Genomic DNA, 14,930 nt, shown 5'->3' on the forward strand with positions numbered 1-14,930 from the left:
TAGTTTTTTGTACTTGCTGTAAAAATGCAACATGTGTCGCTCAATCATAAACACAGTTACGTAAGATGTTGTAGTTACGCAACACGGATGTTTAATATTCATTCTCAAACTTTCAAAGTAGACTAAGACACCATGCATGCTGCTGATCTAGTATGTTTAAAGCCTCACATAAGCTTAGAACCTCCTGTGTATGGGGTAGCTGAAGGTGACAGTAGAAAGAAATTAGCAAAGACGTTTGTTTGCTCGCAAAACAAATTAAAGGTAAGTTTGAATTTCACTCATTCGTGTTTGCGTGTGCTCTAAATTGAGGAGTTTTTAGGAATGGGACTCTTCGTTTTACATCGGAGACCTTGGACAAATTGTACGAAACCTACAACTGTGGACGAAACATATGCCTCAAATCAGGCCGTACTACGCAATGAAGTGCAATCCCTCACAACCAGTGGTACAACTGCTAGCGTCGTTGGGTGTGGGCTTCGACTGTGCAAGCAAGGTATGTTGGAGATTTTGCTGGTAGCGCAAAGTGCCTAAACGTCTTGCAAAATATGCAGTTACAATAATAATTTACGATCATATATACTTTTAGTTTGAAATTGAAAGTGCCTTAAAGTGCGGAGTGAAACCTGATGACATCATTTTTGCCGTACCGTGCAAGATGTCTTCTCATATTGAGTATGCTTGTCGAAGCGGTGTTCGTACCATGACTTTTGACAACGCTGACGAGCTGCACAAAATTAAACGAATTCATTCAACTGGGAGGTAAAGTATTTTTTTAACGTGCCCCTTTTTTAAACAAACAACAACGTTTCTGTGCGACAGGTTACTCATGCGTTTGGATGTGACGGAATTTGAAAGGGGAATCAAATTCGGTGACAAATTCGGCGCATCAATGCCAGAAGCCAGGAAGCTGATATTACTATGCAAACAGCTGGACTTAAATTTGGTTGGGATTTGGTATGTTGTTCCGTTTGGTGTAGTATAAGTTCTATACGTACATGATGTTTATACAATAAGGTTAAAATAAACAAATCCATCGGGTCATTTAACATTTATTTACTTTTCGAGTTTTCATCCTGGGAGTGGAAGCGATTCTTCCGAAGCGACTAGAAACTGTTTACAAAAGTGTAAAAAACTTTACGACTTTGCAACTTCAAATGAAGTACATTTAAAAATCATCGACATCGGCGGTGGATTCGTTTGTGGCGAAAATTTTATTGAGGTTAGACAACTATTCGCGTGGCTGCTGAGCTCGGCTATTATAACGACCAAATTATTGATGTGTTTACATAGTCGTAAATTAAAACTTACTTCTAACATTTTTCCCTGGTGTTAGATAAGTGAAACAGTAACTGCAACTGTTGACAAGCTTTTTCCGCCTCAAACTGGCGTAACAGTGATTGCTGAACCCGGTAGATTCTTCGTGAAAAATGCATTCGCCTTCGTAACATCTGTGCATGGTAAAGCGCTCGTTAATGGTAAGCTTACACCATAGTTTATTTAATGTAACGCATAAAGCATTGACATATACTCATTTTTTGTACAGACCGAGCAAAGTATTACATAGGAGCTGGAGTTTTCTCAACATTTTGTATGACGCTTTTCGAAGAATTTGAAAGAATCCCAGAAAGCTTGTCTCGCAAGGCAGTAGGTGTATTGTAAAATTTTAATATGCTACACGCTAATATATATAATAGGGTGGGGGAAGATGGGACACTTTGTCCGACGAGACTTTTTTTAGTTTTCCTTTCACGGACCCCCATTTAATAACAATCTGAAAAATAAAATGTTACAGAATTATTCGACAGTATATTATCACGACTTCAAAAAGGGCGCGTCAAAGTCGATTACTCTTTCTAAATGTTAAAAATATGTTATATAAATAGAAATTATCAGTGTTTCCTGAACGGTTAAAAATATGCGAAATAGTATAGAGCTAATTTCAAATGCTTGCCAAATTATAGTAAAGCCGATGAAATATTGTAGTTTGTGAGTGTGAACGAATACACCAGTTTCATAAATTTATTAAAAAAAACAACTTGAACATTTCGTACAGTTGATTTGTCTCATAAAACTGAATTTGTCTCATAAAACTAGTTTTAGTTTTGTGAATGAAAAAAAGAAATATTTTACTTTAAGATAAAAACAACAAAAAATATGGTTTAACGTTATATATATAAAGTTTACATGGCAAAGAAGATGGTACAGTCGGTTAAATTCGGTAGGTTAACTACAAGTTGCAGAATACTAGGTTTTCATTGCCAAACTTTGAAAGGTTTGCTTTTAATTCAATAATTTATACTTCAAGGGTTATTCAAATATAATATACTAACACAATAACAAAATAATATATGAGAAGTGGCCTGTGCCAAAAACATGTAGCAATACTTAATTTGTAGGGAAAATGTAAATTTTATCAATATTTATTATCAATTTTCTGTTATTACAAGTTTATATACATTTGTAGAATACAATGTTTATCAATTGGTGTTCGAGCATGGCGCCCTCTATAATAGCCTTTTTTAGTATATTCTATTTTAGTTTGTAAGCCAAAATACCCACCTGTTATTAGCCCCTTTGCATTCAAAGAAAAAAACGTTTATTTTAAGAAAGAAAAGTGTATACAAACTTTGTTTACAGGAAAACTGTGAGGTATATGCCAGTAATGTGTACGGTCCTACGGGCGCAGGCGTTGATATTGTATTGAACAATATTATGTTGCCGGAAGCTCGGATTGGTGATTGGTGGTTCTTTGACAGTAAGTTTGTATTTTAATAATTTTGTTCAACATTATGTTCTCACTTTTACATTTACAGACATGGGAGCTTATTCTTCGTTAGTTAGCATTGGTTTTAATGGCTACATGGTTTTAAAGACGGGGTTCTACATCGCACAGGATATATGGTAATCATGCGAATTTTTCAATGTTTCTTATCAAACATTTGTTCATTACAACAAAGCAATGTTTAAACATAACAACATTTAAGCTACTAACTTCGCTAAATTAGAACGCAATTAAACTTTAATTTAAAATTCACCCAAAATACCTAACTCAAGAGAGCATAATTCTAATGAATGGGTACGTAACATTGTACAAATGTTTTATAAAAAAAAGGATAAACACACTTAGAAACGTACACGCTAATCTATGATTCTATTCATTTTAAAGTTTAAACTATTGCATCGTAGTGTTTTAAATAGCTACAATTTATAGAAATATATATGTTTGTCTCAAGATTGACTACTCGATAAGTGCTCGGTTTTAAAGGTAAACATTTATTTTGATATTTAAAATATTATTCTGTAATATATTCTGTAAAGAATTGAAAAATGCTATGTACAGATAAACAACACTAAGAACAGGTACAAAACACTTTTTTAACGAAAAAAGTACATTGAAAACGTGCACACACACTTTGTACCGTACTGGTAGAATCTATAAAATATCATAATTTAATTTTGTATTTTTAGGAACGATATCGCAGATAAACTAGACCCCAAGTCTCCCTTATTTGGGCAATATCAACAACTTGAAACAATTGGCACTGGAAAAACTTTGGATTTTGTTTAACTAAATGTTCTAGAAAATATAATGGTAAAGTGGGGGAAGATGGGACACTTACGCACAAAGTGCCCAATATTTTCAAAATCAAAATACATGACGTTTATGGGTGAAACCACGAATTAGTACAATCATTCCTTCATTAATGACAACATAATATATATTAAACCACACAATGCGTTATTTAGCAATTCGCACAACAGGTGTAATTTACAAATTCGAAAACGCACAGGGTAAGACGGCACAGTCAAAAATCATTGTTAATTTTTATTAAAAAGTGTATTTATTATTAGGAATACATCTAAATAACACGAAATACTGTACGCTTTAAAAATTAAAAAAAAAGAATCACCTACAAAGTAACATACATAGCATGAGGTAATTATCATTAAATGGGGGTCCGTAAAAAGAAAATTGAAAAAAGTCTCGTCCCATCTTGTTCCACTCTACTATATATTTAAAATATTGCATTTCCTTACTTAACTGCGTGGTCGGAAATTATCTATGTTATATTTGTAGTTTAGCAGCCACAATTTCATTTGACACTTTTACTCAGGTATAAGGTTTACTGGCGGCGTGTTTTAAACAGTTGTTGTATTTTTGGTAATTTCCTTCTCTTTTTTGTAATATTTAATCAGATATTCGTTACTGCACACCACCATGGTACTCTAAACACTAAATTTGTTAACATTGTGTGATGTTAATCTTTGGTTAGGATTTTTATAAAAGAAGGTCTTTTTACCGTGAGAGATAAAATTATATATTAAAGGGAAGATGAAAAAAAATTGCATATAGTTGTATGCAACGGCGGCGTATTTAGTCGCTGGAGTGTAACTGTTTTCACGAATGTCGTCATCAAGGGTCAAAGGTCAATGGGAACGATTTTTGCCGGGGAACGATTTTTTCCGACACCGGGAACAGCGCAGTGGATAGCAGGCACTTTCAACAGTTTTTATAAAAGTTGCTTAGCTTATATAAATATTATTTTACTATTTAATAAAACATTTTAATTAAAACACAACATTTAACAACAGCTTTAACCATAGCATGCTGCTGAATACACTTACCAGGTAATTTGGCGCAAACCGATTAAATATTAACGATGCACACAGCTCAGTTTATTCGATCAGAAACAAAACCGTTTAGACCTAGCCACTTATGTGTGACAAAATATTACGTCATCAAAGAACAAACAAATAACTGCCAAGCGTTGTTCTAGTAGTGTTTAGAGTAGCCTACTATGATACCATGGCCAAAAGTCTGACAAAGTGTCCCGTCTTCCCCCACCCTGCAATAATAGCGTCGACTTTTTAAAAAATGTAGGGGTTGCGAATTTGCGATCTTAAGCTAGAAATCGGTTTGAAACACGTAAAATGGGTTGAAGTAAAAAGGCAAAATAATACTATTCCAATTAGTTTAAGACGTGCTTACTCATTCGAATTTAGCTATCTTGTTTAGGCATTAATACGTACTGTACCGCCAAAGCCATAGAAGTTGTTGAGCAGTGGTCATATAGATCCTTTTTCGTCGAACGGTTGTTGTTGTTGTTGTTTTTTAGACTTTTTTCCGCACTTACCTCAATTTTTAATTCTAGCATTTATTCTTTAATCTCCTGATTGAAATCAAATCATAATATATATTTATAATTTTAAATTTTCTAAATTTTCAGAATCGAAACCACATAATTAGCGATTAATTAACGATTACTTTATTGTTTGAGCAAATGCGTCAAATTTAAAATGTACCTTAAACTTTAATTAAATGATTATACTCTATAAAGTATTTTAAACTAAGCATAGTTTTATAAACCATATATTGCATATGATCGCCTAATTAGCGAGTAACTAACGATTACATTTCTGTTTGTTTAAGGCGCTAACTCGTACTTAAAACGTACTTTACCATTGATTAATCGACTGTATTCGATACAATAATTTTAACTAAGCTTAGCCTTATAAACCAAAGCCTATGAAATCGTCCAAATAATGAGTAATTAATGATTGTAACGCTTGCGAGTCAAGTGAAAATGGCAAACATCGGGAACCCAGTAATAACACAGTAATCGGTAAGTTTGCGCTTTGTTTACGTTAGTGTGCAATTATAAATAAAAAAAGTCTAAAATATTTGTTACACCGGGCGAGGATCGAACTCGGAACATTACGCTGTTATCTGTTCCCGGCTCGCGATTTAACCGGTTGAGCTGTAACTCCCTATTGTACCACATTTCGAAACAGCGGCTATAAGGTCTAGGAATGTGAGACATTGGGAGTTTTGGAGTGCACGACTGCACGTGTTGGTGAGATAAGAAATCCTCACAACGATTCACGACTGTATCAAACTATTACTATTTAAGTGGGGACGCATTAAATGCACTACTCTTATATCGTATTTTCATTAATCGTAATTGAAACATTATTTTTAATTCAACATCATATGAATAATATTAACTTCTAACATTACCTAATTTCTGCGTGGTTACAGTTTGTCAAAATTCATGAAATAAACGTTTTTAAGCGACGACAACGTTAACTAGTGTAAGTTACAATAAACACATGGTACTGGAGTTGTACAAAGCGTATTTACCCATATTCTTTACCAATCACTTTATCCTCATACGTCATAAGTTTCATTAGTTATAATACATGTATAAATACATTCTGCCTACTGCTCCACAGTCACCAATGGTGACTAGAACCCGTTTTGTTAGTTACTTCAAATTTGCTTTTCATTGAGCCCAGTCGACCGTTGCAGTTAAAGGATTAATTAATATAGTAGGGTGGGGGCAGATGGGACACCTTTTCATTTTGTTTTCTCTTTTCATTTGGTAGTAAACAAAGAACATTTAATGAATTATAAAACGTATCTTCACGACTTCCACAGACCGTTGGTAATTGTTTAAAACACGATCAGGCTATTTGGATGTTATGAGTAAAAGGTGTCCCATCTTCCCCGACCCTACTATATTATGCTAATTAGTTTAAAACGTGCTCATTCATTAGATCTGTGATCTCTTGTAAAAGAAGTAATTCTTCCTGGGGTTGCTTCACCGACAATGCTGTAAATATGTTTTTTTTGTAACGAGAATTAACATTTATATTTAATATTGTTGTTATTAAAATTTTATTTTAGATTCGGTACCGTTGTGGTCCAGTTAGTGCAGTGCCCACATTTTATTTTAGTGGCACGAGTAGAAGATATCGAAAATGGCTGCTATAATTTTTGTATTCTATAGGATCACTTTGGTTCTTGCTTGTAGTATTTGCCTACATTCTTTGTTGTTATTGTCAAAGAACATAGATGTCAGCTATATTATCACAGTACACGTTGTACTATGGTATATTTATTTATTTACTATGGATATAGACTAGTAGGATGGAAAAGATGCCACATTTTATTAGACGAACGTTTTTTTTCTTTTTCTTTTTACGGACGCCCATTTAATAATAATCAGGAAAATGATGTTACAGAATTGAATACTTTGCAACTTAAATATTTTGCACAGTTAGATTTTGGATGCTTACGAACAACAAACAAAATATACAACCATATTAACTAAGGATGGTATATTGGTATATAATATATATATGTAATATATAGTTACCAATGATGGTGTTTATATGCATTTTATACTTATGGATGGTGTTTATGCAATATATAGTTACGGATGGTGTCATATATATATGAATTTTATACTTACGGATGGTGTCATATATATATGAATTTTATACTTACGAATGGTGATGTTTATTATGCATTATATAGTAGGTGGTATATATTGTAGGGTAGGGAAAGATGGGACACTTTGGTGGGGAAAAGATGGGACACCATTTAATGATAATCAGGAAAATAATATAACAGAATTATTCGAAAGTATTACCTTGACTTTATATAACGCGCGTCAAAGCCGATTACTGTTTTAAATTTTTTAAAAATATGTAAAATAGAAAAAGGATACTTTGAACAGGTAAAAAAATGCGAAATAGTAAGGTGCTATTTTTTAATGCTCGCTAAATCATAGTAAAGCGATGAAATTTTGTACTTTTTGTGTGTGAACGAATAAACTAGTTTTATAGCTTTATAAAAAAAACTGTACCACCATCCGTAACTATATTTTAGTTATATACCACCATCTGTAACTATATAATGCATAAACACCACTATCTGTAACGACTGTAAGTAATATGAACTTTTATCACATTTTGGTTGTTTTCTGTAAGCATTCGTACATCCGCGTGTCATAATCAAGTAGTTTGACCTGCAGCGTATGTATGATGAGTCATCATTTATGACTGTCGTTTTGCTGCTTATTTTTGCTTTTCTGTTTTAAATATTCTAATCTTCGTTACTGTATTTGAAGAGATAATTAAAGTTTATGTTAATATGCTGACAGTTTATTATAGAAACAATATTAAGGGGGAACTGTTGTTCTACTTCATGTGTGTGAATCGCTGCAATTAAATATCTGGTTAATATATTGCTGTATATGTAATACTGAATGGCATGTTCTGTTGTAAAGTAATGATTTGACCTAAGAATTGCTGCACCCCTTGGTCCTACTAGGCCGAATACTCACCACAAATCAACATGGTAATATTCTAATCAAGTTTTGATTCAACTACTTATTACAATATTGGTCTGTGCACTTTTATCAGCACATATATAATGATAAATACCACGACTTATGTCAAAATCTGAATTAAATCTGTGAAAACTTCAAATGTTAACCTTATTTGTTTTGCAAAAAAATTATTGTTCTTATACCTGGTTAAATATCATTCAAACATAGCATTATGTTAGCTGACAGATAAACTGTGCTATATAACATATAAATGTAGATGAAATAAAATGAAATATTTCAGGCGTGGTTGGAATCTGTTGATGTTGGATTCCTTACAGAGACAGAGAGGGACATGATCTTGGATGTTTTGAAGCGAGATGAAAAGCTTCGACTTCAGGAACAACAGAGAGTGATGTATTTATTTAATTATGTTTATTATGGTTATATAGTAGGTTGAGGTAAGGCGGACTATGTTTTCATTCTATTTTATTGTCCCATTTCTTAGTAAACAAAGAATGTTTACAGAATTATATAATCATATCCTTCAACCTGTTAATCAGCGCTGTTAATAAAAAAAAGAATTAGGAAATACTGGTGAACAATATAGGCGTGTGGAGCACCCCTGTAGATTTTTAAATGTGCTACTTTTATTTAATAAATAACCCAGGATTGTAAAAGTTGTAAATAGAAACGGTTGTTAGATAGAAACGGTTGTTAAAGCTGCGATCTAATGTTTTATGTTCGTCGCGTGTTTGTAATTATCAGCTAACGAATTCGCTCGAGTAACAAACATTGCCGTGCTGCAATTTGGTCATTTTGCGCTTAATTGTTTTGTCACATGTCTTATTGCAACATAACTATGACGTTTCATTACGTAACAATCAGGAGGAATGTGCCCACTGCCCAACGAACCACGAAATCGAAACATCATGAATGAGCGTCACATTTTTACGCTCTGCGCCGGCGTAGGAAATAAAGGAAGTCGCATGCGGTAGCATACAATTTAACACATAAGCAAAGCAATCGTTGTGAACTTATTCTCGTGAAAAATGATGTAATGAGACTCTGGTTCTCGTGCGGTGCCAACAAACGATGTTTTCTTGGCTTCTGTCCAGGCTCGGCCGGGAAGATGCTTTGTAATAATATATTACAATTTGCGTTGGTTCCAATTAACTGATAGCGTCACTCCTCGCTTTTATATTTGCACCATTTAATATTTACATAAAAATATACCTGCATTCAGAGTTTAAACTATTCTTGGTTGCTGGCTTAAAATAATTATGTCAGGATTTAAACAATTATACGAAATATAGAAGCACATAAACCACAATTGTTTTCTAAAATTTTAATAGTTTATCAAATGCATTATGACGTAATCATCGTTACATTTTTAATCCACGATAAATGTCATTTTAATAAATGTAATATCATTTTAAATTCACCGCATAAAGGTTCCTTGTGACATGGTTTGTGTCAAAATTAGTATAGTGGGTGTTAGGAAAATGTATTTTTTTAAATATTAGCACGAACCGTTCCGTCAGTGTTCTCGCAGGGTAACCGATACAGATAATATAGAGCGCACGTTTATGTCGTCAATAGTTACTGAACTAAGAAACCAAAGAGTATATTGTATACCGAACGTAAGAGAGTTAATTTTAATATAAATAGGATTTATTTCTATTAAAAAAATCCGGACGTTTAGACAATCCGGACGGTGACATTATCACTGAAAAAGGGGTATTTTTACAATCCTGAAATAACCATCCCAAATTTGAAGGCATGTGCCAATTATTTTGTAATCAAAGATGTTAAAATTCGAAATATGAATATTGTCAACTACTGTTGCAAATCACATTCATTTAACGCCAACCACTATTGGTTAATCGGAAACAAAGAAATTATGGCACACTCAGCATTATTGTGTAATTAGACAATTACCGATGTACGAGGAAATAGTATTTATGACTTCATTATATGAAGTCACAAGCGAATAATGTAACAGTTTGTGTGTATGCCATACTCCCAGGCGATTGCGAATTTATTTTGGTTTTTATGTGCGGTATCCGTCTTACAGCACACTACTATATATTGGTGTTTAGAATCTATGTTGTTAAGCGTGTAGCTATTTGTGTGTTTTACTGCATTACTTGTAGAACTGGTAATCTCTTACATATTTAGGCCTACTAAGTGTATATATTCTGTTTAAAAAATATTTTGTAATCAATAAAATTGTAATGTACACTTCATTAAGGAAATTGAAAAAAGAACTTCGTGGGATTAAACGAAAAGGCGCAAAAAATGTTGAAGTGAATTACCCAACTAACATATGTGAACGTTGTAAAATGAAAACGGGTTTCATTGTCAATAAAGCGCAGAACTGCCCAGTTTGTAAACACAAGGTACAGTAGGAATGTAGGATCATTATATGGTTTATTTGTACAATGTCGTAATACATTGAATAAGTGGAGTTTTAAACTTGGTATGACATTATGACTGTAGCATTATATATAAACCAATTTTAAATGGATTTTATAGTATACATATTATGTAGCATTCTAGCATAGTAATTTTTGGAGAACATTTATTGTGATTTAGTTAACTGTTTTCCATACAGTAGTCAGTGATACCATTGTATCTTTGGTTTCACATCTGTCACAAATCGCAATAGTCTTTTTTAATACAAAAATTATCTTCAAATCTTGTGTCCCAAGTATTAAGTTATGACATGATCAAAATCTATTGTAAAGACTGAACCGCAAATAATAAATGTTAAGTTCCAGGTCAATTTAAGCCTAAAACATTAAAAAAACACATGACAGAGATTAAAATAACATTAAACACAGTTAACTGTTAAATCTTGAATAAATGTATTGAATATTAAAAATAGAATTCTTCTACCAGCATTGTTTTCCAATGTTGTAATTTTTATAATAACATTTTGCTTTTGTTTTCAGATATGTCAAGACTGTCGAATTGAACATAAATCATTGTGGATGTGCTTGGTTTGTTTTGCTGAAGTGTAAGTTTAGTTGCTTCTATTTCATTTAAATCAACACTGTTCAGTTACTAAATATACAACAATATACACACCGATTTATTGTAAAGCAAAAAAGTAACTTGAAGACTTGTTCTTAGGAAGATAAAAGCAGAGACGGGTGAATGGTTTTATGACATGATGAGAGCTGAGTTGAAGCAAATGTCAGAAGGAAGTATTTTGTTAAAACACGCCGTTGGAAAACCAAGACCAACTCAAAGTATGTTCAAATTGTCTTTACCCCACTTTTATTCTGATTAGAACTTTAATATTGTTTAATTAAGTGATAAGACTGTCATTTTTATAAATTTTACAGTGGACATTAGGTTTGATATTAATTTGGTTGGTGTTTTAAATACAATGGATCTGCATGAAGCTTTGCAGCAGATTTTGCTTCCAACGTCTTTGAATTTCATGTATAATAAAATTAATATTTATTATGTGTTGTGTTGGTGAAGGCTAAAACTATAAACTCACAAGTCACCATAATCAGTTTAACAATGTTTTAAATATTATAGAAACAACAATGACATCGCGTGATAGAGTAGCACCCAGCATTACTTACACAGCTCCTTCCCAATCTTCTTCCAAACCCTACTCTGATTTATCTGGTAATTTTATCTCATGTTTAGGTTTTATAAAATTAATCTATGCTTGTATGTAACAATTAAATTGGAGGGTTTGGCGATAGGTATTTTTTAAAAGTTTATTTCCATCATCCCTAGGAAAATCAAATATTGCAAAAAAATAAAAACCAATGTAATAATAAAATACTGGTGGCCACAACGCTACAGGTAAACCAAATCTAAGCTGCTGTTCAATATGAAGTCTAAAGGCCAAACTAATATTTCTTGATTTACAGAATCGGATCTCACCAGCAGCTCTTCAAAACAAGGTATTAATTTTCCTAATCATAGAAGGGATACTAAGTTGTTTTTTACATTTTTATTTTTGTAGTTTCTCAAAGAACTTGTATTTCCAGATATTGTAAGAGTGGGAAGTTGTGAGAGTATTGGAAGCTCAACTGAGTCACATTCGCAAGCATATTCAACCAGATCAAACAGACAAGGACCCGCTGAAACCGGTTTCATTAGTTCTCTGCGGTAAGTACCAAGTTTCAGAGTTAGGTATTTGTGTGAAACAACATTGGTTTAGATCAACACGAAGCAAAGAATCTTATTTATCTGATTCTGAACAATCCACAACATCATCCATGTATAGCCCACTCCACTCCACACATGGTCCGCACTATTCATCTTTACCAAGGTATTTTTATATTATAACCATATACGAAAACCTACCCATAAGTTTTTTTTAGGTTCTTAATATTCATGGTTGTTACTTAATTAAAATAATTGTCATGCACACAGTTACATATTAATCAGCAGTTGCATAATATATAAAGTTACCACACATACTCTGCAGTATGAACTCCTGAATTGCCCCACCATGTGATTCAAAATCCTAGAAGTTGTTAATAAAGCAAACCTGTTAAGAATTGGCATCATATTATTTCTCTGTAATAATGAAACAGCATTGATAATTATTTAAAGATCGCGACTTCCTCCACTTCCATACAATGATCCTGCAACATCATTGAGAAACAAAAGCAAATCGCAAACTCTTCCGATCACATCTCGACCTTCCGAACAAATAACTATTGTAAGAAGTTCCTCGATCAGTGATATTGCATCAGGTACAACATTTGTATGAATGTTTTATGTAATCAATTTTTAAGCAGGAGTTGCGAGTTACTAAATTAGGAGATGTCAAGGTTTGTATTGGGAAGAATAAATAAAGAAGACTAAACACTTTTGTGGGCAATAATAGAGGCATTGTTTTAGCATTGGCTAAGGGAGTCCTGTTTGTTTTTTTTAAATGATTTAAACTTTTATGGTATGTTAAGTTGTTTTATACAAATGGATAAAATCTTTTTTCTCCAGAAAAAGAAGATGCAGTGTCAAGCAAGGGAAATTCACAAATGAGAAAAAAATTTCGAAGTGCTGGAAAAAAGCTGATGTCCCAAAAATCTCTCAGTAAATCTGTGCCTTCATTGTTTGCTTATCATAAACGCTCCCGATCTTCAGTGAGTATTTTCTTCTGTTTAGCAAAATTTTTAGTTTATGTCAAATTAAAGCTCCCGTTTCAAAGTCAATAATTTAAAACCAACAATAAAAGCTGACATTTCTTGAGTTTAGCCCTAAGGCATAACAAGCAACTTGAGGTTTAAAAAGGCCTACTAACGAAAAACCAATATTTGAATATAGGTAGGAATACTCAAATGTGGTCTAAAGTTACCAGCAAGGTTCAAAAATAATAATCAAAATCAAACTGCTTAATTAAAAGAAATCGCCCACACGACAATGCATAAGAATTCCCTTAAGAAAAGGTGTCACTAAACTTTGACAGTTTCTAAACTAGGCCTACTAAAAACATTATAGTACAAAAAAGATTTTGCTATGTTTTTTGCTCATTTTAAAATTAGTTTTTAGTCTTTTTTACAATTTTTAAGTATGCATTATGTTTCTCTTCTGTACCATTTTCTGAGGAAAGAGTGGATCATTTGTGTTGATAATTTGGTTTAAAAATGATCTAAGTCAGTGCAGTTAGTTATGTAGCTAGGTTCAATTAATAATAAATTAAGTTAAGTGACAATTTTTCTTCTGGGAATTTCCATGCATTGTTGCACAGCCGATTGCAAATACAACAAGATGATTATTTCCTTAGTGAAAAGGTTTTTTTGATATTTTTCTAATTTGATAGTTTTTATCACCATTTTTTCCAGTTGAACAAAAGCAGCCAAGAATGTGACATGGTGATTGAAGAAGAAGAATCAAACCATAATTTAAATAAAAAATCATCACTTTCCACTTCTAATATCCAGGTAATCAAATAAACTGTTGCTGCCTGACATAATATCTACAACCCCTTCCTTGAAAAATTGTTTTTCACAAAGATACTTTGATGAAGGCAACCTTAATAGAATGTGGAAGTTTTAATTGAATTGTAAAACTTAACTTTATAGTTTTTCACTTACAGATATATACAGTGGTTTCTTCAGCTACATTTGAAAGGTTCATATTCGTGTCCGCTGTGTTTTGTCCGATTTCTGTTTTAGCGATGCATGCTCAACATAGCTTATCTTATTTGTTTGTAACAAAACTTTTATGTTGTTGTTTTAGTTTTCACATAACACAATATTTAATTTTGTGTTAATTTTACTTTCTACATTTCTTGCATGTTTTATGTTGTAACTAATTTATATTTAAGTTTTTAATATTCATTATAAAAACACTTGTCTTGTCATATAGTTAAGGATAATATAAAATAAACCCGGCACCATGGCACAGTGTCTAGCGCGCCAATCTCTGACCCATAGGTTATGGGTTCCAGACTTGTCGCTGCTGTCGTCATAGGTATATATGTCATTGTGCAAGATACTTAACGACAATTGCTGCAACCCAGTGGTCACTAATGTGTTGTCCAAGTTATTAGTCATATAGAAAAATAATCACTCACAAAGTTGCATATGTGGAAACTTGTAAGCTTGCATAAGATGTATGAAACAGAACACCTGTGTTATAACAATCTGCTATTTTCCGGCCACGCGAGAATAAATTAAGTTGCGTTCATTCATTGTTTATTCATTGTTGGGTTCATTCATTGTTCATGCAGGATAACTCATCACATGGAAGCACACCACTGTCATGTTGTGGGGAAATTAATTTTGCACTCGAGTTTCATTACAAGTAAGTTTTATTTAGTTTAAATTAGTGGTA

At 32.8% G+C, this 14,930-nt stretch overlaps 2 protein-coding genes across 3 annotated transcripts in view; both read left to right on the forward strand.

The window, feature by feature from the left end:
- Positions 1 to 96: 96 nt before the first annotated feature.
- On the forward strand, positions 97 to 4,263 carry LOC100181385 (antizyme inhibitor 2-like). Its single transcript, XM_018817392.2, has 10 exons — positions 97 to 261; positions 320 to 493; positions 587 to 759; positions 820 to 954; positions 1,066 to 1,219; positions 1,334 to 1,475; positions 1,544 to 1,644; positions 2,638 to 2,755; positions 2,814 to 2,901; positions 3,469 to 4,263. The coding sequence occupies exons 1-10, from the start codon at positions 133 to 135 to the stop codon at positions 3,566 to 3,568; spliced, it is 1,314 nt and encodes a 437-aa protein (XP_018672937.1). The 5' UTR covers positions 97 to 132; the 3' UTR covers positions 3,569 to 4,263.
- Positions 4,264 to 7,653: 3,390 nt separating this feature from the next.
- The window catches only part of LOC100183749 (synaptotagmin-like protein 4), a 9,953-nt gene continuing 2,676 nt past the window's right edge, over positions 7,654 to 14,930 (forward strand). Inside the window, exons 1-13 of one of the 2 annotated variants that reach the window (XM_026840894.1) lie at positions 7,654 to 8,146; positions 8,419 to 8,531; positions 10,369 to 10,516; positions 11,072 to 11,136; positions 11,253 to 11,371; positions 11,670 to 11,762; positions 12,014 to 12,046; positions 12,134 to 12,254; positions 12,307 to 12,417; positions 12,705 to 12,847; positions 13,095 to 13,237; positions 13,937 to 14,035; positions 14,827 to 14,900. In XM_026840894.1, the coding sequence (XP_026696695.1) occupies positions 8,144 to 8,146; positions 8,419 to 8,531; positions 10,369 to 10,516; positions 11,072 to 11,136; positions 11,253 to 11,371; positions 11,670 to 11,762; positions 12,014 to 12,046; positions 12,134 to 12,254; positions 12,307 to 12,417; positions 12,705 to 12,847; positions 13,095 to 13,237; positions 13,937 to 14,035; positions 14,827 to 14,900 (1,265 nt within the window). In that variant the 5' untranslated portion in view covers positions 7,654 to 8,143. The remainder of the gene's footprint in view (positions 8,147 to 8,418; positions 8,532 to 10,368; positions 10,517 to 11,071; positions 11,137 to 11,252; positions 11,372 to 11,669; positions 11,763 to 12,013; positions 12,047 to 12,133; positions 12,255 to 12,306; positions 12,418 to 12,704; positions 12,848 to 13,094; positions 13,238 to 13,936; positions 14,036 to 14,826; positions 14,901 to 14,930) is intronic. The other variant, XM_018817389.2, reaches the window with a different exon arrangement.

The sequence above is a fragment of the Ciona intestinalis genome, chromosome 2 (assembly GCF_000224145.3).
Source record: "Ciona intestinalis chromosome 2, KH, whole genome shotgun sequence".
NCBI classification, from domain to species: domain Eukaryota; kingdom Metazoa; phylum Chordata; class Ascidiacea; order Phlebobranchia; family Cionidae; genus Ciona; species Ciona intestinalis.

Bases quoted from the DNA above. Each gene is read 5' to 3' on its own strand.
- LOC100181385 (XM_018817392.2), top strand. From the start codon at position 133: ATGCATGCTGCTGATCTAGTATGTTTAAAGCCTCACATAAGCTTAGAA. The intron at 494-586 runs GTATGTTGGAGA...ATATACTTTTAG, and splicing joins GCTTCGACTGTGCAAGCAAG to TTTGAAATTGAAAGTGCCTT. The intron at 760-819 runs GTAAAGTATTTT...TCTGTGCGACAG, and splicing joins CGAATTCATTCAACTGGGAG to GTTACTCATGCGTTTGGATG.